General features: G+C 53.7%; 2 protein-coding genes and 1 long non-coding RNA gene across 6 annotated transcripts; 1 reads left to right on the top strand and 2 right to left on the bottom strand.

The window, feature by feature from the left end:
• The first annotated feature begins 1,424 nt into the window (after window positions 1-1,424).
• On the top strand, window positions 1,425-11,049 carry STAP2 (signal transducing adaptor family member 2). Of its 3 annotated transcripts, none has more exons than XM_029218272.1 (13): window positions 1,425-1,604; window positions 5,212-5,283; window positions 5,423-5,545; window positions 7,096-7,152; window positions 7,652-7,752; window positions 8,234-8,368; window positions 8,721-8,790; window positions 8,877-8,979; window positions 9,105-9,170; window positions 10,143-10,298; window positions 10,385-10,477; window positions 10,554-10,634; window positions 10,889-11,049. In XM_029218272.1, the coding sequence occupies exons 1-13, from the start codon at window positions 1,503-1,505 to the stop codon at window positions 11,029-11,031; spliced, it is 1,302 nt and encodes a 433-aa protein (XP_029074105.1). In that variant the 5' UTR covers window positions 1,425-1,502; the 3' UTR covers window positions 11,032-11,049. The 3 variants fall into 3 exon arrangements, with proteins under 3 accessions (XP_029074105.1, XP_029074106.1, XP_029074104.1); XM_029218273.1 differs by having other exon boundaries at window positions 10,554-10,606; window positions 10,864-11,043; XM_029218271.1 differs by lacking the exon at window positions 1,425-1,604 and having other exon boundaries at window positions 5,074-5,283; window positions 10,385-10,634.
• Window positions 2,218-7,987, bottom strand: LOC114892918. Its single transcript, XR_003792791.1, has 3 exons — window positions 7,670-7,987; window positions 3,923-3,992; window positions 2,218-2,285 (listed from the first exon to the last, which is right to left on the bottom strand). It is a non-coding gene; the product is annotated as an uncharacterized LOC114892918 (long non-coding RNA).
• A 320-nt stretch (window positions 11,050-11,369) lies between the features above and the next one.
• Window positions 11,370-22,590, bottom strand: FSD1 (fibronectin type III and SPRY domain containing 1). Of its 2 annotated transcripts, XM_029218270.1 has the most exons (13): window positions 21,829-22,590; window positions 20,746-20,841; window positions 20,448-20,579; window positions 19,569-19,670; window positions 18,854-18,876; window positions 18,562-18,683; window positions 17,826-18,035; window positions 14,605-14,703; window positions 13,653-13,812; window positions 13,219-13,298; window positions 11,979-12,230; window positions 11,787-11,875; window positions 11,370-11,689 (listed from the first exon to the last, which is right to left on the bottom strand). In XM_029218270.1, the coding sequence occupies exons 1-13, from the start codon at window positions 21,841-21,843 to the stop codon at window positions 11,579-11,581; spliced, it is 1,491 nt and encodes a 496-aa protein (XP_029074103.1). In that variant the 5' UTR covers window positions 21,844-22,590; the 3' UTR covers window positions 11,370-11,578. The 2 variants fall into 2 exon arrangements, with proteins under 2 accessions (XP_029074103.1, XP_029074102.1); XM_029218269.1 differs by lacking the exon at window positions 21,829-22,590 and having other exon boundaries at window positions 20,746-21,674.
• Window positions 22,591-22,596: the final 6 nt, after the last annotated feature.

Here is a 22,596-nt window from a genome sequence, read left to right as displayed (position 1 = left end):
CACAGTTGCTGGCTTTGTGGATGGAGGAAGGAATGAGGAAAGCTTCTAGAAGCTGGAAGAGGCAAGGAAATAGATTCATTCTTTGAGCCTTCAGAAAGGAAAACAGCCCTGCCAACACCCTGATTTTAGCTTTGTGAGATCCACGTAGGACTCCTAACCTACAGAGCTGTAAGATAATACATTTGTGTTGTTTTAAGCCTTTAAATTTGTGATAATTTATTATATCGACCACAGAAAACTAACACACAAGCTAAAGAAGAAACATCATAAGAACGTATCCATTCATGCAGAAAAAGCATTTGACAGAATTCAACACCCACTCATAATAAAAACTCTCAGCAAACTAGGAACAGAGGGGAAACTACCTCAACTTGGAGAAGCACGTCTACAAAACTTCAGTTAACATTGTGCTTAATGGTGAAAGACGGAACACGTTTTTTTCTTTTGCCATGCCATGTGGCATGTGGGATCTTAGTTCCCCGACCAGGGATTGAACCCGTGCCCTCTGCAGTGGAAGCATGGAGTCTGAACCACTGGACTGCCAGGGAAATCCCACTTTTCCCCTTAAGACTGGGAACAAGGCAAAGATGTCCACCCTCACCACTCTTATTCAACAGAGTCCTGGAAGTGCTAGCCAGCACAATAAGACAAGAAAAGGAAATAAAAGGCATACAGATTGGAAAGGTGGAAGAAATGCAACTAACCCTATTTGCAGATGACATGATGGCCTGTGTACAAAATCACAAGAAATCTACCAAAAACGCCCCTTGAACTAAGAAGTGGGTTAGTTCAGCAAGGTTATAGGATAAGAGATCAGCACACAAAAATCAATGGCATGTCTGTATGCTAGCAATGAACGTGAAAACTGGAACTAAAAGTACAATGGTGTTTATAATTACTAAGGAAGAAAGAAAGAAAGAAAGAAAGAAAAAGAGAGAGAAGGAGGGAGGGAGGAAGGAAGGAAGGAAGAGAAAGACCATGTCTGTGGGTTGGAAGATTCAACACAGGACATAAAAGATGTCAAGTCTCCCTCAACTGATATACAGGTTTAGTGCTATTCCTGTCAAAATCCCTGCAAGATTTTTGGTAGATACAAACAAGATTGTTCTAACGTCCAGGTGGCCTAATGGGCTTCCTGGACATTGTGTCACTCTCTGGTCTCATCCCCTCACCACTCTGGCACCAGACTCCGTTCTCTCCCTTCCAGGCCTTTGCTTAGGCAGGTCCCCCTCCTGATGCCCTGGCACTGACAGCTCCCAGCAGCTCTCCTCTGTTCCCTTACTCCACCCAGGCCTCCCTGACCTCTTTTGGGCACCAGAGAGGAGGGGATTTCCCTAAGATATCGGGACCTGCCCAGGCCCAGCCCCCATCCAGCCCTGGCAGGGGAGGGAGCTCGGGAGCTGACAGAAGAGAGGAAATTCCCCTGGAACCTGTTTCTCTGCTTCCTGGCTCAGCTGGAGCACCCACTGGAGGGAGAGGCCAGGCCAAAGACCCGGCCCGCCATGGCCTTGGCCCTGAGGCCACCCCGGGTTCCCAAGCCCAAGAGCAGCCTGCCCTCACACTACCACGAGAGCTTCCTGGAGAAGAAGGGACCCCGAGACCGGGTAAGACGGGCCAGGGAGCTGGCGCTGCTGGGCGGCCTAGGCAGGTGCAGCACCTCTCTGACCCTAGACCTCCGCAGCTGGCCCAGGATAATGCGGTGGGTGCTGGGTGGGGCAGGGCATGGACTGGGGGCTGGGAAAGGTTACGTCCCTCTGTCTGTCTGTCTCTGTCTCTCTCTGTGTCTCTGATTCTGACCTGAGCTCTTTCTCTTTCTCTGTATTTCTCCCTGCCTGGCTCCATCTCTTTCTGTCTTGGTCTCTTTATGTCTCTCTCTCGGATACAAACAGGATCAGCGACTTTACTCCAGGAAATGGGGAGTCTTCTGATTCCCACACCTCCCCTCCCCCCCCCCAGCCCTGAGCTAACTCTGTGAACTTCAGATCCAGGGGTCAAAGTCAGTACAGATTGTGAGGAGGGACAGTGAGAATTAATGGGGACTACGTCCCACAGAACCAGATACTGGCCAGGGGCCCTGTGTGTGTGTGTGTGTGTGTGTGTGTGTGTGTGTGTGTGTGTCCCTCTCAGAATAAAGCCCAGCCTGGTTCCCACTGAGGCCCATCCCCCTCTTCATCTGCATACTCACCTCCTACCAGGACGCAAACCAGCCAGGCTTTTCTCTGCCTTTGCCCTGGCAGTTTCCTCCTCCCGTCCTTCAGCCTCCACACATCCAAATCCTCCCCAGCCTAGAAAGCATCCAGAGGCAGGAGATCTCAGGGGTTAAGAAAGAGCACGAGGGCCCCAGAGGATGAGACCCAAGTTCACATCCCTGCTCCGCGCGGTCCTGACTCCCACGCCGTGTACAAGTGACTCTGCATCTTTGTGCCTCGGTTTTCTCTATTATAAAATGGAGAGAGAAAAAAAAAAAAGGACTCCCTTGGTCGTTCAATGGTCAAGATCCCACACTTCCGCTGTAGGGGGCGCAGGTTCTATCCCTGGTTGGGGAAATAAGATCCCACAGGCCACACCGTGAGGCCAAAAACATAAAATTAAAATTAAAACGAAAAAAATAAAATGGGTTGACAAGGCCATAGGCATGGTTACAGAAGAGGGATATCTCTTTTTTTTTTTTTTAATTTATTTTTGGCTGCGTTGGGTCTTCGTTGCTGCGCGCGGGCTTTCTCTAGTTGCGGGAAGTGGGGGCTACTCTTTGTTGCGGTGCGCGGGCTTCTCATTGCGGTGGCTTCTCTTGTTGCGGAGCACGGGCTCTATGCGCAGCGAGCTTCAGTAGTTGTGGCACACGGGCTCAGTAGTTGTGGCTTGTGGGCTAAGAGCGCAGGTTCAGTAGTTGTGGCACACGCGCTTAGTTGCTCCATGGCATGTGGGATCTTCCCGGACCAGGGCTCGAACCCGTGTCCCCTGCATTGGCAGGCAGATTCTTAACCACTGCACCACCAGGGAAGTCCCAAGGGATAACTCTTAACATGCCAAGGATCTGACTCAGCGTTTTGCATGTATTAATTCACCCAATTCTCACAGCAGTCTCTGAGGCAGGTACCTTTTTTTTTTTTGGCCATGCCAAGAGGCATGTGGGATCTTAGTTCCTGGACCAGGGATCGAATCTGTGTGCCCGCTGCAGTAGAAGCCCGGAGTCTTAACCACTAGACTGCCAGGGAAGTCCCAGGCAGGCACCATTATTATTGCCATTTTATAGGTGGGGAAACTGAGGCACAGATAGCTTGAACAATGTGCAATGGATGGCACATAGCTGGTGCATGACAAAGTAGGTCTGACCATGTGAGTTTAATCACTTACTGCTGTATTCCCAGTGCCTGGCACATAGTAGGTCTTCAATAAATGTAAAATGTATATATGTAGTATGTACCTATGGATGGACAGATGGGTGACTGGGTGGAGGGACAGATAGGTGAATGGATGGATACATAGAGCTATACTTCGGAGACACTGCAGGTTTGGTTCCAGACCACCACAATAAAGCAAATATATATTATTTATTTATGTATGTATTTACGTATTTATGTATGTATGTATTTATTTATTTTGGCTGCTGCCTGGTCTTAGTTGCAGCATGTGGGATCCTCAGCTGCGGCAGGCGGGCTTCTCAGGTGCAGCATGCAAACTCTTAGTTGTGGCATGCAGGACCTAGTTCCCCATCCAAGGATTGAACCCAGGCCCCCTGCAATGGGAGCACCGAGTCCCACCACTAGACCACCAGGGAAGTCCCACAATAAAGCGAATATTGCAATCAAGTGAGTCATATGAATTTTTTGGCTTCCCAGTGCCTATAAAATTTATGTTTACACTAGACTGTACTCTATTAAGTGTGAAATAGCATTCTATCTTAAAAAAACAATGTACGTACCTTAATTTTAAAATAACACTGTTGGAAAGATGGCGCCGAAAGACTTCTTCAAAGCAGGGTAGCCAGAAATCTTCAATTTGTAAAAAAGAAAAAAAAAAAAAAGAATATCTGTGAAGTGCAATAAAATGAGGTATGCTTGTCGGCAGGTGGATGGATGTGCGGGTGAGTACATAAGTTGATAAAAAGGATGAATGGATGGGTAGGCAGATGGATGAATTGCTAGGTGGACTGATGGATGCTTGATCGCTGTCAATATAAGAGCTACCCTCATTATCATTATGGACTAATTAAAGTACCTCCTGTTTCAGGAAGTCTTCCCAGATTTCCCAGTTGGAGGGCTTCTCTCCTCCTCTGTGATCTCTTGGTCCAGGATCTATCCCTCCCTGAGGGTGTTAATTTCTCTTCTTTGGAGGATTTAAGTATCTATGCTTTCTCTATCTTTCTAAAACATCATTATTCTATTTTATTTGGCCGCACCATGCAGCTTGCGGGATCTTAGTCCCCACCCCCACCCCTCACCCCCAGGGATGGAACCTGTGCCCCCTGCAGTGAAAGCACTGAGTCCTAACCACTGGACCGCCAGGGAATTCCTGAAACATCATCTATTTAGAAAAAGAAGCCATGCCCCATTTATTATTTTGCCTGCAACAGAGCTGAGCGCAGAGTAGGTGCTCAGGGAATATTTGGTGAAAAACAAATTCTAGAATCTTATAATCTGATTTGTATCAGCCCCTTCGGCCTCCAGAGAGCTAGGACATTTGGAATTCAGAATCCTGAGGGGGAAATCCTGAATCTGCAGACCTTCTAGTGTCCAGAGCCTTGTGAAATTCTGACTGTAGACTGAGCACCTAGCCCAGTGCCTGGCACCTAGGAGATGTTAATATTTACAGGGTGGATAAGGGGACAGGGGGTTATATGTATGTATGGGTGAATGGAAGGGTGGAAGGATGGGAGGGTGGAACAGTTGGATGAGTGGGTGGATGCATGGAAAACCATAAAGTGAGTTAGCACAAATTACTCCTAAAGCTCCTACCCCTGTAGGTTCCCTTTGGTCCTTTCTGAGAGTAACAGATCCCCAGAAGCCGGGCCATGGATGAGGAGGGCCTCCCTTAGAAGGCAACACTTGTTCACAGACCCAAAGCAGGTGATGAATGAAACTACATAAAGATCTGGGAGAAGAGTGTTCAGGCAGAGAGAACAGCCAGTGCAAACGTCCTGAGGTAGACGATGATGGAGGTACCCAGCCTCGCCACCTCACCTCCTTCTCTTTCTCCAACTCTGGTCCACAGGATTACAAGAAGTTCTGGGCAGGCCTCCAGGGCCTGACTCTCTATTTCTACAGTAGCAATCGGGACTCCCAGGTAAGGATGGAAATGAAGGCTCAAGAATTGGCCCACCTTGACCCCAGGGACCAAGCAGAGGACGTGGATGGTATGTCTAAGACAGGGGGCCTGAGGGGCCACAGGCCTGGTGCTCAGACCCTGTCTACTGTGCCCCCAGCATATGGAGAAGCTAGACCTAGGAATGTTTGTGAAGCTCACAGATGAAGCTCCCCGGGGGAGCTCCCATGACCGTGGCACCCACTTCTGCTTGGTCCTGCAGAACCAGGAGATCAAGTTCAAGGTAGGTGTCTTAAGGTGGGGCTGGTAGGAGACCCTTCCTTCTTGTCACACCCACAATTAACACATAGTAGCATGGAGTCACAAAAAGTTTACCACTGGGTTGGTGACACTGGGCAAGTCACTTAACCTCTCTGGGCCTCAGTTTCCTCAACTGAAAAGTGGGATAATATATGTAAAGTGCCCAGAACAAGATCTGATCCACAAAGACCATCACTGCCATCATCCAATCTTTCAGCTAACATTACTGGCACCTCTTCTAGTGCCAAGGCAGTGACTAAGACAATTAAAAATCCCTGCGCTTAGAACATTCGCTAACACCATACCCAAAAATAAACTCAAAATAGATTAAAGACCTAAATTTAAGACCGGATGCTGTAAAACTCCTGGAGGAAAACATACGCAGAACACTCTTTGACATAAACTGCAGCAATATCGTTTTGGATCCACCTCCTAGAGTAATGGAAGCAAAAATAAACAAATGGGACCTAATTAAACTTAAAAGATTTTGCACAGCAAAGGAAACCATAAACAAAATGAAAAGACAACCTACAGAATAAGAGAAAATATTTGCAAACGATGTGGCTGACAAGGGATTAATCTCCAAAATATACAAACAGCTCAATATCAAAAAAAAAAAAAAATACAACCGAATCAAAAAGTGGCAGAAGATCTAAACAGATCTTCCTCCAAATAAGACATACAGATGGCCAAGAGGCACATGATAAGATGCTCAACATCGCTAATTATTAGAGAAAAGGAAATCAAAACTACAGTGAGGTACCACCTCACACAAGAACGGCCATCATCAAAAAGTCTACAAATAATAAATGCTGGAGAGGGTGTGGAGAAAAGGGAACCCTCCTAACACTATCGGTGGGAATGTAAATTGGTGCAGTCACTATGGAGAACAGTATGGAGGTTCCTTAAACAACTAAAAATAGAGCTACCATATGATCCTGCAATCCCACTCCTGGGCATATATCGGGAGAAAACAATAATTTGAAAAGATACACGCACCCCAATGTTCACTGCAGCACTATTTACAATAGCCGAGACATGGAAGCAACATAAATGTCCATTGACAGATGAGTGGATAAAGAAGATGTGAGATATATATATATATATATATATATATATATATATATATATATATAAAGCCACTGTGGCTGGAGCAGAGTGAAAGAGGGGGAGAGAGGGAGGGAATGAGGGTTGGGGAGGGGGGAAAGGGGCAGGTTGTACAGGGCCTGTGGGTGACCAGGAGGACCTGGGCTTCTACCCTGAGGGAAGTAGGAGTCAAGGGAGGGTTTCAAGCATAGGAGATACATGATCTGACTTACGTTTTTTTTAAATGTTGATGTAATAACATTAAAGAATAACAGTACCCCACATTACTAAGAACTTATATTCAGACATCATTCTAAATTAACCTGTTCAAGCTCATTTAATCTTCAAAACAGCCCTTGGACACAGAGACTCTTATTCCTCACTCCCATTTCACAGATGACTAGACCGAGGCTCATCGACACAAAATCTTTTTCTTTCCCTCCTTAGGTAGAGAGTCTGGAGTCTCGGGAGATGTGGAAAGGCTTCATCCTGACGGCGGTGGAGGTAAGAGTGGTCGTCCTCGGCCCCTCTCTCCCCCATTCCCCACTAGGCCTGCTCGGAAATCCTCTTTTTAATTTCCAACCTTCATTCCCCAAACAAACCTCTCCAGTATAGCAAACTTGTCACAAACTGGCGGCCTATGAGCCAGATGTAGCCCATAAACGTCTTTTGTTTTGCCAACAAAGTGCTATAAATTTAAGACAGCTGCTATCACTTAAAAAGCAGGAGTGTTAGTAAACATTCCTGATTTCTAGGTTACTCATTTGTTCCCAGTCTGCCCCCTGCAGGCCGTTGAGTTTGAGACCCTACATGCTAGCATTTGCTCTGTCCTCCTCATCACCGAAGTCCTCTCTATGCCCTCTTTGCCCCTCAGGTGTCAGGTGGCTCTGGAGCCCCCAGACCTGGGTTCCTATCCTGGCTGTATCCGCACTCTGGCCTCAGTTTGCCCCTCTGTGACATAGTCACAGCCTCCCATTCCCTGACGCCCCAATGCCCCCCTCAGCTCCGTGTCCCGTCTAACCTGAACCTGCTGCCCGGACACCTGTACATGATGGCCGAGGTCCTGGCCAAAGAAGAGGCACGACGTGCGCTCGAGATGCCCTCGTAAGTGCCGAGGGTCTCCAGGATGGTGGCGGGCTGGACAGCATGGAGCCGGAGAGGGCAGTGAGTGGGGTCTCCAGGCGTTGGGTCTTGAGCGTAAGACTGCATCCGGGCAGGGGCGGGGATTAGGTCTCACAGCTGGGAGCCCTACTGGGTGTTTGGGGCGGGTCTAGCTGCCTGGGGGCGGGCCTGGATCTCCATGGGCGAGCCTAGGTGCCTGGGGGCGGGACAAGTTTTCCAGGAGAGGGTATAGGTGTCTGGGAGGCGGGTATGGGTCTCTGAGTGTTGGCCTGTGTGGCCGCAGGATAGCCTGAGCCTCCGGAGGCAGAGCCTGGGCCTGGGGTCGGGCAAGGCAGGGTCTCCAGGAACCAGGTCGTGGACGGGAGGGCAAGGCTGGGTGCCCAGGGGCGGGGTTACGTGGGGAGGGCGTGGCTGTGTCTCTGGGGGCGGGGCCTGTCCTGGTGAGTGACGCGGCCCGCCCTAGGTGTTTCCTGAAAGTGAGCCGGCTGGAGGCTCAGCTGCTCCTGGAGCGCCACCCCGAGTGCGGGAACCTGCTGCTCCGGCCCAGCGGGGACGGCGCGGGCGGAGTGTCGGTCAGCACGCTCCAGACGCTCAACGGGTGCGCATGCGTGGCCCCGGCGCCGGGGTGGGAGGGGCGTCGGGTGTGGGGGTGTGGTCATATATAGGGGCGGGGCCAGGCAGAATGTGGAGCCGGGGGCGGGGCCTCCCGGGATGGAATCCATACAGGACGGTCCTACTGGGGGGCTATGCCAGGACCAGGCGCAGGGTTTTTCTAGGAGGTGGAGTCTTTCGAGGGCCTGGTCCCCTGCAGAGACCCACGCCAGGATGTGGCGTGGTCAGTGTGCAGGGGAGCAAGTCGGGGTTGGGCCCTCCATGGTGGCGGGGCCCGGACGAGGGGCAGGCCATTTTTTGTCCTCACCCAGGCCACTCACTCGCCCCTGCCCTTGCAGGACGCCGGTGGTCCGGCACTACAGAGTGAAGCGCGAGGGCCCCAAGTACGTGATCGACGTGGAGGAGCCGGTGAGCGCTGGGCCCGGGTCCCGGGAATTGCAAAGGTCTGCTCCCTTTCCCCGCCAGCCCTGATAACGTCCCCTATCTGACCCCAGTTCTCCTGCACCTCGCTCGACGCAGTGGTCAACTATTTCGTGTCGCACTCCAATAAGAAGCTGATGCCCTTCCTGCTGAACGATGACTACGAGAAAGTGATTGGTTGGTGCAGCCTCAGGGAACTCTGGGGGCCCAGTCCACGCCTCTCCCGCCCCCTCCCCGACCCGGACACCCTTGGGTCAGCCCCCAGCCGCCGTGCCTCCTCCAGGCCGCCCTCTCTGTTCCAGGCTACGTGGAGGCGGATAAAGAGAATGGCGAGAGTGTGTGGGTGGCGCCCTCGGCCCCCGGCCCAGGTGATGCCCTGTCCCCGCGGTCGCCACTGGGGCAGAGTGGGGAAAGACCTAGGAACCTCATGGCGCCACCTGTGCCCAATCTTCTACCCAGAGTTGCAGGGGCCGAGAAATTACCCGGACCTTGCTCTCCAGGGGCTTCTAGATTATGGAGGGGGCGGGCATGGCTGGGCACAGACAGTCCCAGCCCTGAGGAGTCGAACCTGGGGCTGGAGGGTGTGGGGGAAGGCGTGGCACCTAGAGGTGGGAGAAGAGGAGGCAGGTTAGAGTAGAGGGGAGTCTTCCTGAAGGAGGGGCTGTTTGCTGAAGGTCCCCAAGGATTTCAGTAGGTAGAGATGGGAAATCAGGGTGGGAGGTAGTCCCGACTACGAAGCAAGAAGAGACTGGTAAGGTCTGTGGAGTGAGCAGTATAGTTCTCCCTGGGCTGGTCAGATGCTTCGGACCCCACGTGCATGATGGGCCCAAGTATACATACATATATACATGCCACACTCATGAACACAAACCTGTGTGTGTCCACCTGCATAATCAGAAGCTCCTATGTAGATAGTAGCTGCACACATACATGAATACAGGTGTCACACAGTTCCAGTCCCATGTAGCACACATATACATACCTCACGTCACAATCACGTACGTACACACAGATGCAGACATACCCACTCAAGAGCACAAATTCAGACTTTTACACATACACTAAATTAGTGCACACACTAATACAGACAAGCGGCCAAGCACATACCTTAGCATCCATGCGATGTCATGCACACACGTGTGTATAAACCCTTTGCATATATTCAACTTCCGCAAATTCACCCAGTGTCCATGTATATGCTACACAGGGACACACACACAGACTCATGAACGGGCACGGGCACAGACACACATGCATGCAACGAGGTGTGCACACACATCCTCATCCTGAGGTGTCTCTGCACCACGTGGGCCCTGACAGTGACCACAGTTTCCCACCAGGTCCTGCACCCCCTAGCGGTGGCCCTAAGCAGATGCCTCCCTCGTCCATCACGCCTGTGTCCAGCCAGGACAAGCTGCCCCCACTACTGAACCAGGATGAGAACTATGTGATCCCCATTGGAGATGACCCAGCTGCCAACTACGTGAACGGGGACGGTGGGTGGCGGCCGGGGTGGATGAGAGTTGGAAATGAGGAGCGGGCTAACGACTGGATGTGACATGCCACATCTCTGTCCACGCAGTGCCTTCCCCTAGTCGACCAGTTGTCCCGAAGCCCAGGAAGTTGGCCATGTTTCAGGCAAAGCCTCCAAAGCCACCCATTGTGCCCAAGTCAGGTAGGGGTCCCTCTTCCCAGCCCCTTTCCCATCCAGCCAAGAGCCAGCCTCAGCCTTCATCTACCTTCTCCACCAGAGCCCAAAAAAGGCCTCAACAGTGGCCTGGCCAGGAAGCTGGCAGTCAGCTCAGCGCAGGCTTTCTCCTCCCCGACCACAGGTAAGGGGTCAATGCAGGGTGGGCTTCACAAGCGGGGGACCCGTGTAGTCACACATGGGTGACCTCCACGCTTGGTTTAATGCTCTGCTGTGTCCATCTTGAAATTCCTCATGTCCACTGAACACAGTTTTCATTTTATGCTGGGCCCCGAAAATTCTGCAGCGGTCCTGGGTGGATATAAGAGAGAACAGCCTGGACTGGGGAATCCCTGGTGCCGCTGAAGCCTCAGGGACCACCCCTCTCCCCACTCCCAGGGCTGGCAGATGTGACAGCAGAGCTGAAAGGGAAACTGCAGAGGAGACTGGCGCTGCAGCGCGCAGCCGAGTGCGCAGGGGATCAGCGGGCCAATCTCCAAGTGTGGCGCATCAGTCAGGCAGATCCCTCCTCCCAGAATTAAAGCTCAAGTGACCCCAGGACCTGCGTGTTTGGCTTGGCTGGGTGGGGCAGTGCGGGGTCCCTCAGATGACTGCCCACAGTGGTCCTCAGCTCAGCAAAACCTGCCTCCTGACCCTCAAGAAAAGCCTTTTTTGGGGGGCTGTGCCTCACAGCTCATGGGATCTGAGTTCCCCGACCAGGGATCGAACCCAGGCCTCAGCAGTGACAGCTCTGAGTCCTGACCACAGGACCACCAGGCAATTCCCAAGAAAAGCCCACTTTACAGCCAAGAAAGCTGAGGTCCAGAGAGGGCCAGGCACACCCAGTGCCACCCAGCCCCGAAAATAATACCAGCAGCACCGCCTGGCCAGTGTTTGACCTTTATTAGGAGGTGAGGTGGGGAGGAGGGCCCGCCCCCGTGCCCGCTCCCCACTGGTGACCCCCATCAGGAGTTAAGGCTCCAAGCAGCAAGTGAGAGGAAGGTGCCCAGCTGAAACAGCCGAGGCCTGGAGGCGTTTCCCCCCCCCCCCCGCCCCGAAATCAGCCCGGCTGAGGGGCCGTCCTGAGGCCTAGGTGAGGCTGGCGTTGGAGCTGCTGGTAGCACTGCCCCGCTTCTGCAGGCAGCGCACAGAGCTGGGGACCTGTAGGCCTGCCGTCACGTGGAAGCTGCCACACCACACCTGGGGGACGGCGTCGGGGGGGACACAGAGAGCTCAGCAGCGAAGCCAGCCCTCACGCCACGCCCGCTCTCGCCCCGGGCCGCGGAGGAGGCCTCACCGTGAAAGCCGGCAGCAGCGGCTGTGTGAACTTGGCCTTGAAGGTGTGCAGAAGCTGTTTGGTGCGGGCGTTGTAGAAGGACAGGAGGCCTGGGGTGGAGGGCAAGAGGGACAGGGGCACCGGTGAGAGGGGTTTGGGCAGAGAGACGGTGGACAGGGGTGGCCGGGGAGGTCAGCGGGGGCTCGGGGTCACCTTGGTGGAAGTCGCAGTGCACGCCCAGGCAGTCGGGCACGGGGGTGTCCAGCACCTTGGCCTTGTTGGCGTGCTTGGCAGTGAAGCTGACCTGCAGCCAGTTGTTGACGTACACGCACCAGGACGCGGCTGTCTTGCCCAGCTGCTCGAAGCGGCCCAGGCTGCGGTAGGCCACCCCCAAGCCAAAAGCCTTGCTGTCCGGCTCGTAGCGCACCTCCCAGTAATGCTCCCCGCCATCAATCAGCGTGTCCCCTGTGGGGCGGAGCGGGCAGGGGGGACTGGGTAGAATCGGGTCCCAGGTGCCCTTTCACAAAGGGGCAACCAGAGCCCAGCTATTCCCTCCAGATACTGCTCGGTCCTCAGCTGTTCCTTCCAGATACTCCAGGCGTCCCTAGATATTCGTTAAGTCCGGATCTTCTCCAAGCCTCAACTAGATCTCAGCTACTCCCTGAGTCCACATCCTCCCCGGACCCCGGATCCAGATTCTTGCCACCTCAGCTACTCCCCAATCCAGCTACTCCTGAGCAGCTTCTCCGCACACTCTTGCCCCACCAGACGGTAGCTTTTCTCCTCACTCATCCCCAGAAACCAGCTACTCCCTAAATTTGTGCCCTCCCCGCCGCCACCTGCCACAAAGTACAAACCACACTGGCTTCCTCATTTACCCTGGCTTCTTTTTCAAGCTTTTCTTCTGGACAGTGGTGATTCCCCTGAACTCCAGGTCGTCCTTGGACTCCAGCTTCTCCTCCACAGGATCCAATCAGTCCTGTGGTGCTGACCGCTCCTCTCATCCTAGCCATTCTCTCCACTTCTCAGACTCAGCCACTCTCTCTGGCTCCTCCACTCACCCTAAGCCACTTTCCCGAGCCCCTGTCTTGCTTCAGCTCCTCCACAAACCTGGCTGCTCCACAGGCAACTGTTCTTTCCAGCTACTCCCCGAGGCTCAGCTACTCCCTGAGTCTCAGCTACTCCACAGACCCCAGGAAATCCCCTCTCAAGCTCCTGCCCAGCCACTCCCCAGTCCAGAATATCCATAAGCTCTGATTCGCCCCATTAATCCCTCAGCCCCAAATCTTCCCATTCCTCCAGTGTCACAATAACACATTATTGGGACCATTCCCACAGAAGCTTTGTTGATAGCTGCCTCAGTTTCCCCAGCCAAAGGAATTCTCTCCCACCACCCCCCATCAGGGCCCTGCCCAGAGTACTCCTCTCTCCTCCCATCTACCCTCCTCCTTACCCAGCACCGTGTAGGACTCAGCTGTGAAGCGATCCCGTCCCCCACGACCTGAGGGCATCCTCTTGGGAGATGGAGTACCTCTGTGGGCAACAGGGAAGGGGAAGTCTCAATTCAGAACTCACCTCTCCCATCGGAGGGCTTCCCTGGTCCACCCCAGCCACCAGCAACTTTTCATCATTCCTTGACTGTCTATGGTTCTTTTCATACACAGGGCCTCTCATGTCAGAACACACCAGTGACCTTCCTCATCTGGAAAACTCCTATTCAACCATCAAAACCCATTTCAAAGTCTCCTCTCCCTTCATTCACTCTTTGGGTCCCCCCAGCTCCACATCCCTCCCTCCACCCCAGCCTTGAGCACACTGGGCTTTGTGTGTCCATGTCCAGCTTGATCTCCTCCACCAGAGACTCAGGGAGGGGAGAGGGCAGGCTACCTGGCTGGGGAGTTGACGGGAGACGCCGTCCGCCCCTTGCCATCTTTCTCGCGAGCTTTGATATCCTGCACCTTCCCGCCCATGGCGTCCCACTCCACGGAGAGATCATCCACCCGCAGGTTCTGGTGGGATGTGGACGCATCCAGGCGGAACATGAACGCTGGGGCCAGGCAGATGTGGGAGTCACAGAGATGGGGAAACCCGGAGGCACAGAGAGAGACAGACAGTGACCAAGACAGACCATGACAGGGACAGAGAACAGAAAAACACAAAGAAACAGAGACTAAGACAGAGAGAGAGCAAAAGAGACCAATGGACAAAGATTCAGAGACAGAGAGATACAGAGACAACAGGCAGAAAGACACCAAGAGACAAGATGGGGAAGAGTGGAGAGGGCAGAACATGTAGCCAGAGGAGTGAAGACCAAGGGCTTGTTGCCTAAAGGTATCCCAGGTCTGAAGCCATTTTCAAACCACTGTGCTGCCCTGTGCTTCCACTGGGGATTAATCCCAGGAAAGGGGCTGGGCTATAGCATGACAGAGTTAAGCAAGATTGCAGAAGGACTTCCTATCAGGACATTCAAAGGTGTCACTGTGAGAGGCTAACAAATCTGTCTTCAGTACTGATATCCCATTCCCAATTCTATAGCACGCTTAGCCATTTTTTGGAAAAGAGAGAGAAAGAGAGAGAGAGAGAGAGTGTGTGTGTGTGTGTGTCTAAAAACCATCCAGGTATAATGGGATCAACTGCAAATGCAAAGAACAATACCAGGTTTATACCAGACACTCAGGCTAAGGAAGCTACCGTGGACCGAGCACTGAGCTTCCTGGCAACCATGGCAAAAAGGGTCCTAGAATCCCGCTTAGAAGATTCTCCTCAGACACCAGTCCCTGGGGCCCTGGGAGTAAGGGGTTATGGTGTCTCAGCCAGGGCAGGGGTGGGAGCCAGTCACCTGGTGTCTCCAGGGTCACTGGCTCAGAGAACTCGCCTGAAACTGCCTTATTACAGGCCTTCACACGGAAATTCATGTATTTCATGTCAAACTTGAGACCTACGAGACAACAGAGGAATCAACATTGTGTACGCTTTGAGCAATAGATTAGTAGGCCCCTGTGTCCCACAGTAATCCCACCACCCTTCATTCTAAGGAGTATCTTATAAATGACATCCCTGAGAAACCATCCTTGCCCTCATTCACCTGTGGGGTATCACTTGGCTCTGCCCACAACCCAGACTGGCCAGTCAGGATGCTTTATGGCTCAGTCACACCAATTGGTCCAGGGATAGGCACATGACCCAAACTAGCCAATCAGAATCTGCCCTGGGACTGTAGTATTATAATGAGCAGATTCTGTCTTTCCTCTGGGCTGGCCAGCTAGAAGGAAGCTCCTTTTGAGAAAATTTTCCAGCACGTCGGCAAGCCTCCTGGAGAATGCAGCCCTAGAGCCAATGAGTGTCAGGAACGGAGCTGAGCGAGTCATTTGCTGGAACCCCTGGATCTAGCCATGCCTGGTTCCTTAAAGACTTTCCATACTACTAGGATATATCCTACCCTCCATTTCTATACTTTAAAAAAAATATTATTAATTTCTTCTAATCTTACAAAATAAAAGCAACCATCAAGCTGTCTTCTCCCTCAAGCAAAACCTCTTTGGAGAGCTGTCCACACCCCCCTCTCAGCTGCATCACTCCCTCTCCTTCCTTTGGCCTTGTTAATCCTCATATTTCAGGATCTCCTGGCTGACCACTCCTTCCTTCATGGAACATTCTCTTTCCTTGGCAGCCATGGCATCGCCCTCTCCTGGCTGCCCCCTCTGATTGCTCCCCCTTGGTCTTCTTTGCAGGCTCCTCCATACCCTCAAATGTATGGGTGCCTCAGTCTGGAACCCCTGCTCACCTCACTCTGCTGACTGTCCCCTTCTCACCCTTCAGACACCGTCTCTCCACCCACAGCACTCACAGCCCAACCTTTAGCTCAGACCACATGTCCAGCTGCCTCCTGGGCATTCCTCACAGGGTGCCCATTCTCTGGGCATCCCAAACAACACTTAGTACCCCCTGCTCTGAAATCTCCCATAGATCCCCTTGCCCTCAGGGTAAAGTCCCCGTTCCTCCTCTCCCCTCTCCCTACAGTTGTGGTTCCCTCTGCAAACTTAACTAGTTCCAGGCACTAAGGCTCAGTGTTCTGGCCTCTGAGCCCTTGATCAGGCTGTTCTTCTGCCTGGAAGTCTGTTCTCCCCCACTTCTCTTTTGGGCCTCAGCCTGGCTGTTAACCTCCTCCAGGTGCCCACCCAGACTGCCTCACCCTCCCTTGGAGCCCCTTTTCTGAGAGTAAGGTGGTTTGCTCAGCAGCGCCATCTACTGCCCCAGAGCTAAGACTACCTACCACCCAGGAGGCTTGGTTTCAGAATCACGAACCCATCTGACTTTTGACAGTGCGTGCCTCAGTTTCCTACTCTGCGACCCAACGATCATATCCCCAACACACTAAGCAGGGTTCACATGAGGATGAGATGGGTCAAGGAATATAAGTTATAAACTCAACCCAAACCTTCCTGTCTTCCAAACAATCAACGAGAGAGTAGGCGGACTGCAAATAACCACATAGGTTATTTACATAGGTGAGCAAATTCGTCATTATCTTGAATATCGCAGGTCTTTTGAGGGATTCAAGTCCCTGCCCTATGGATTCTGGAAAAGGCCAGAGAGGTAAAGAGGATGCATCCAGAAGACTGTGATGGAGAAGATCTACACCTTGATGATGGTGGTGATTACACAGATTTACACATGGGATAAAATTGCACATGGGATTACACAGGCACACACGAATGAGTGCGTGTAAAACTGGTGAAAAGCAAATCAACACTGCAGAAGGTACCCGTGTCAGCTTTCTGGTTCTGGTATTAAGTTCTAGTTACGTAAGCTGCCACTACTAGAGAAAGCTGGGTATAGCCACACAAGGGACTATCATTCAGCCTTAAAAAAGGAAGGACATTCTGACACAGGGTACCACGTGGATGAACCTTGAGGACGTGATGCTCAGTGACATAAGCCAGACATACTGTGTGATTCCACCTATATTAGATACTTAGAGTAGTAACAATCATAAGGACTGGAAGTAGAATGGTGGGTGCCAGGGGCTGCAGGGAGGGGAATGGGAGTTAGTGTCTGATGGGGACAGGGGGACTTCCCTGGTGGTCCAGCGGTTAGGACTCAGCTTTCATTGCCGAGCGTGCGGGTTCGATCCCTGGTCGGGGAACTAGGATCCTGCAAGCCGTGTGGTGCGGCCAAAAAGTTAAAACAAACAAACAAACAAAGCTAATGGGGACAGAGTTTCAGTTTTGCAAGATGAAAAGTTCTGGAGATAGATGGTGAATTTTATGTTATGTGTGTTTTACCACAATAAAAAAAGACTGGGGGGAGAAAATGGGATGTGTTTATTTTGATTCCCATGCAAACGATAAGCCAAGAGTTTCTCAGGCCCTCTCGCAGGTTGCTGGCTTTTCTTTCCCGCAATTAGCATGCTCATTATTAACCATGCATGCTGATTGCAGCCCAAGAGCAGTGGTGATAGTTATCTTGTCAGCCAGACTCTCCCCGCCCCTGAGGGTTTCCCTTGGCTCAGGACGGCTTCTTAACTCATTAGGGACCCCTAATTTTATCTTCCATCAGACCCTCCCCTACCAGCTGGACGGATTCCCCCAGGCTTTCTGCTCTCTTATAACTGCCAAGGAAATCCCCAAATCCTGGGAGGGTAGCCCCCCCAAACACCAGTCCACCAGAGGAGGGATTTTCACCCACTTTGCTCCCCCACTACTCCAAGGATGGTGCTTGGTACCCGGCAGACATCAAGGCAAAATGAATGAATGAATGAATGAATGCTGGATCATAGAGATAAGACAGGGATGGAGGAGGCCCTCTCGGCCCGTACCTCACTCAGTTCCTTCATCTGTAAAATGGTGATAATAAGCACGCCCATTACATGTGGGTAAAATGCTTAGCGCATAGTAAGCCCTCAACACGTGGTACAGTGGCTGTCACCAGTATAGTTTTCATTATTGTTATTTCTGCTACTCCCCACCAGTCCAGCCCAGCTGCTCTCACACCCCACGTGCCTTGAGGATCGTCCATGAGCCCCAGGTTGACTGATGGGGAAGGGTGAGCTGCCCTTACCGGTCAGGGTGTATTCTGTCTGCTGGATGCCCTCGATGACCATCCAGGGCTGGTCCTCCTTGAGGCGGGGCGGGCCCTCAAAGTTGGTCCGCCGATACTCCAGCACATAGTGGTCAATCTTGTTGTCCTCGTCCGGCATGCGCCACACCAAGGTTACACAGTTGTCGGCCACCAGGGACTCGGCCAGGTCGATCACAGGGGCACTAGGCACTGCCCAGGACAGAGCAGAGAGGGGTGTCAGGGTGCTGTGCCTGCAGGGGCGGGCCTTGCTGTAACCCCACCCACACAATAGACCTTCTTGGGGGCGGGGCGTCCTCTGGATCCCAGGATTAGGGGCGGGGCCCCTCTGGGTTGTGGGGCCTGGGGGTGGAACCTCCTCAAAGGGTGGAGGGTAGGGAAGAGCTTTCTCAGGGTTTAACCAACAAATGGCTTGGCCTTCTCTGGATTCCACCATTCAGATGAAGAACATTTCCAGAACACGACCAATTGGGGGTGTGGCCTCCACGGGACTCCACCCCTGGTGGGTGGGGCTTCTTCAGGGCTCTGTCACAGGGTGGGGCTTACTCATGGCTCCATCCACCGTGGGGTGGGAATTCTCAGGGCTCCACCCCAGGGCGGGGCCTTCTGGGGTTTCCACAAATGGCTGTCAGCCCTACTCTAGGCCTTGTCTCAGGGCCCCCCAGACTCCCGGGCCACTTCCCTGCAATCTTGGCCCTCCAGCAAGTTCCCCTCTCACCAGGCAGGAACGTGAGTGCCTGTAGCATCCTCCGCTCCTGTGCAAAGTCCACCATGAGGTGACTCATGTTGTCGCTGACCTTGGCTTTCAATGACAGCCGGAAGGCGGGGGCCATCGTCACACTGCAGGGAAGGAGGTGGACGCCCAGGCCTAGTCCTCCGAGGTGTGTGTAGGGGACCCCCTCCCCCTTCTTCCTGTCCAGTGCTCTGGGCCAAGGGACCCTCACCTGGGCATTCCCACCTTCACAACAGGGGTGGGGCAATGGGGTGGGAGCCAGGGCCCAGCATCTTACCCATCTTTGATTTGCTTGGCAGCCTAGAAAGAGGGACAGAATAAAATCCAAAGAATTGTGTTGACTGAGTCAGAAAGCCAGTATACAGACAGGAAGACTGAGGCCCAGCCAGGCATCTATGTGGCAAAGTGCCCCAACACTGGGGCAGAAAACCTTGGCTGTGCCCCGAAGGGATAGGGGGCGAAGACAGGCTCCCACCCCCACCTCCCACCCAGTACCCAGTACATACAGTTGGCTGATTTAGCAAATAAAAATTTTATAGGATGCCCAGTTAAGTTTGCATTTCAGATAAACAGGAAATGATTTTCTAGTATAAGTAGGTCCCATCCAATATTTCAGACACACTTATACTAAATATTGCACGTGACATATGACTAAAAAATTATTCGTTGTTAAATCTGAATTTCAGATAAAGAATGAATATGTATTTTTGTGTAAATATGTCCCATGCAACACTTGGGAAATATTTATACTAAACATTTGCATGAGATATACTAAAAAATTTATTTGTTCTTAAATTTGAATTTCAGATCAACCACGATGAATTGTTCTTTTTAGCGTATGTCCCATGTGATCTTTGGGATGTACTTAGACTAAATATTGCATGGGCCATACTTATACTAAAAAATTACTCGTAGTTGATCTGAAACGCAAATGTATCTGGGGCTCCTGTATTTTATCTGGCAGCCCTACCAGTCGCTTCCCAGGCACATACCTGAGGAAAGTCCTCGCGGTCCGTGGCCTGCAGGGTCTGGTTGGCCGTCTCCAGAAGCTCCTCAGAGCTCTCCAGAGCTCGCGTGCAGGCAGCCAGCTGGTTCTGCAGGTGCCATGGCACCGAGAGAAGAGACACCTTACTCCACTGCCTCAAGCCCTCCCAGGGCTCCCCACCGCCTTCGGGGTACAGGGTACCATGCCCTTCTCCAACTGCAGGTGGGAGAGGGAGGCTGGCCCTCTGCAGGCAGGGCATCAGAACCACCTGGGGATCCCTTCCTTAGAAATGCACATGCCCAGGCCACATCTAAGCCCAGGGCTCCACATCCCCCAGGGATGGGAATCTGGGGCGTTAGGAGGTTGCCCAGGAGGTTCTGGTGCAACCTCCAGCGACCCCAGCTTGGAATCTGAGACCCCAGGAGACTCACAGGGGGGTGTTTGGCAAGGGGTGATGCCCTCAGATCTGGGACACCAGTGGGAAGGGCTGAGAAATTGGAAGCGCTGGGTGAGGACAGGTGGGGAGGAAAAGCCAGATGTACGGGTGGGGCTGCAGCCGTGGAGAGGAGGGGTGGATGGGAGAGGGGATTAAGAAGGAGAGCAGGTGGGTGGGACATTAATAGGTCATGGCCAGGGAGGAGGCTGGGAAGACCCCAGGAAAAAAGAGAAGGTGTGGCCGACACCGCTAGAGGGTCCGGCTCTGGACACCGGGGACACTTGGGGACATCTCTGGGAAGGGGCACGGGAGGAGGGGCAGGTTTGGACGAAGATGCTTAGGCCAGCTGGGCTCTGCTGAGTGCGAGGGGTGGGATGGGGGATGGCGTCTGGGCGGGGTTCCAGGAGAGCACCACCCCCCGGCCCACCCGCCCCCCCCCCCCACACACACCTGCAGCTCGTAGGCGCGGCTGGCACGGTCTTGCTTTATTTTCATGAGCATGCCCTCCTTCAGCTCCTCCAGGAGGGAGAAGAGGGACTGGAACTCGGCTTCCAGGTCCTCCTGCACCTTGGCCGAGTTCGCCTTTGGAGAGACATTGTGGGGTCAGAAGGGCTAGGATTGTCAAAGCCGGTGCTCAGATGGGGAAACAGGCCTGGCCGTGGCAGCCAGGCCCGCGAGTCCCATGGACATCAGCAGACTAGCTCGTATGGCTGCCCCTCCCTCCCTCCTGGGGGGGTGACTTCCTCACCTCCACGTTCAACAGCATCTGCTTGAGGGAATAGATGAAACTCTGAATCTCTTCGTTTTTCACAGCCAGTGTCGTGATGATCTTCCGCAGAGCCTCCTGCCCCCAGGGGAGCGCGCACACAGGTAAGCCCCTCAGCCTGGCCGGGCTCCCCGACTTGAGACTCCCCATTCTGTCCTCCAGGCATCCAGGGAGGAGATGCGGGGGCATCCACCAAGAGCAGGCCCTGGGCGGAGCTCTGGCCCTACATCCCTCAGGAGGCGGGCAGGCATTAGGCACCCTATGCGTGCCCATTTCACGGGGGAGGAAACTGAGGCTCTGAGAGAGCTTCTCAGGAAGGAACAGACCCTGGGCCCCAGTTAGGTCTGCCTGAGCACAAAGCCTTCAACCAGGTACCTATATCCTGAGGGCAGGGCATGATCCAGGGCGAGGGACTAGCTTCGGGAAAGAAACCCCAGAGGAAAAGGAGGCCTGCAGAACATGGGCTCATCTGGGGAAGGGGATACGCTGGGAAAAGGGATTAGCAAGGAGAAAGGAGGTACCTGAGGAAGGGTTAGAGAGACCAGGTAAGTGGAGAAAGGCAAGGAGGCCTGGAAGAGGGGATGCGGGAGGGAAGGAGGCCGCGTGGGGGGATGCTGCTGGGGCCTGTATCCCTAACCCAGGCCTCCGACGGGTGCTTTTCCTGGGGGCGCGGGATTGATGGGGTCACCAGTGCTGAGCTGGCGGGGCGTCCTCCGAGGCGGGGCGGGGTGGGGGCCGGGACACCTGGTCCGCAATCCGGGTGGAAGGCGTGGGAGATGGAGTCAAGGCTGGGTCCGGGGTACTGGGAGGGCGAGGGGGACATGGAGGGGATGTGCCTGAACCCAGGCCAAGATGATGTGGGGTCGTGGCGAGAGTGGGGGGGGGGAGCTGAGTCTAGAATCGGGGCTAGATCCGGGCGCGGTTGCGGTGGGGGTGGGGCTTCGTCCGCAGAGCAGCTGGGGCGGGGGGGGCGGGGAGGTAGCTGCGGCATCACCTGGTCCCCTCCTCTTGTCTAACCCCGCCGCGGGCCCCGCCCCGCCCCGCCCCGCCCCGCCCCGGTCTTACCCTCTGGTCCTCCATGGCTGCAGCCCAGGTCGTCCCCGGCCAGGGCCGCGGGTCTCACTCGCTCTTCTAGTCCCCAAGCTGCCTTTGCCGCTGCCGGTAGCCAATGGCCCGCCGAGCCCTCGCCGCCGCCGCCGCGCCCCCAGTCAGCGCTCCATCACTGGCCGCAGGGCGCAGGCGCGCCCCTCGCGGCAGGCTGGGAAATGTAGTCCTTCTTGCGCTAGGGTCGCCGAGAGCCGAGACCCACAGAGCCTGGGTCGTACCAGGCGACATTGCTAATGATGTCTGAGCTGGAGAGAGCCCGGAACTGGGAGGCAGGATGCCTGGGTTCGACTGCCATGTGGCCTTGAGCCTACCCCTAGTCTTCCTAGTGCCTCAGTCTCCCCACTCTCTCACCCACACAACTTCTCAGCTGCCACTCAAACTGGAATTCCACTGCAACCCACCTCCACCTGGCCCAGAGATCTGCCCCCCGCAACTACTGACGCCTTACATTTACTGAAAAGCCAAAGTCTTTTGCCCAAGCGGATGTTCAGCTTCCAAAGCCGCCTTTCCCTCCCTAAATCACAACTGAACTCCTATGCATCCCACAAAGCCCCAGGCTCTCACATCTCCTCCAGAAGCCTCTCTGCCTGCCCAGAATCCATAGGGCTAGGAGGAGGCTGGGAGGCACTTCCTGGGGAAGTGTGGGCAGAGCGCCACCGCAGGGGCGTCCCTGTGGTTGACAGGAACAATTCTGCCAAGAACACTGACCCTCTTCTTTCTGGTTGA

Source organism: Monodon monoceros, unplaced genomic scaffold, assembly GCF_005190385.1.
Source record: "Monodon monoceros isolate NGI ecotype Baffin Bay Population unplaced genomic scaffold, NGI_Narwhal_1 Super_Scaffold_12, whole genome shotgun sequence".
NCBI classification, from domain to species: Eukaryota; Metazoa; Chordata; class Mammalia; order Artiodactyla; family Monodontidae; genus Monodon; species Monodon monoceros.
The sequence above is the reverse complement of the archived record's forward strand: the minus strand, read 5'-3'. Positions and strand labels throughout refer to the sequence as shown.

Excerpts from the sequence above, each read along its gene's own strand:
- FSD1 (XM_029218269.1), bottom strand. The coding sequence starts at position 21,036 with ATGGGCACGCATAGGGTGCCTAATGCCTGCCCGCCTCCTGAGGGATGT. Across the intron at positions 20,580-20,745 it reads AGATGCTGTTGAACGTGGAG|GCGAACTCGGCCAAGGTGCA; the intron begins GTGAGGAAGTCA and ends GTCTCTCCAAAG. Across the intron at positions 11,876-11,978 it reads GCACTGCGACTTCCACCAAG|GCCTCCTGTCCTTCTACAAC; the intron begins GTGACCCCGAGC and ends CCTCCACCCCAG.
- STAP2 (XM_029218271.1), top strand. The coding sequence starts at position 5,074 with ATGAAACTACATAAAGATCTGGGAGAAGAGTGTTCAGGCAGAGAGAAC. Across the intron at positions 7,153-7,651 it reads TCATCCTGACGGCGGTGGAG|CTCCGTGTCCCGTCTAACCT; the intron begins GTAAGAGTGGTC and ends TGCCCCCCTCAG. Across the intron at positions 9,171-10,142 it reads GCCCTCGGCCCCCGGCCCAG|GTCCTGCACCCCCTAGCGGT; the intron begins GTGATGCCCTGT and ends GTTTCCCACCAG.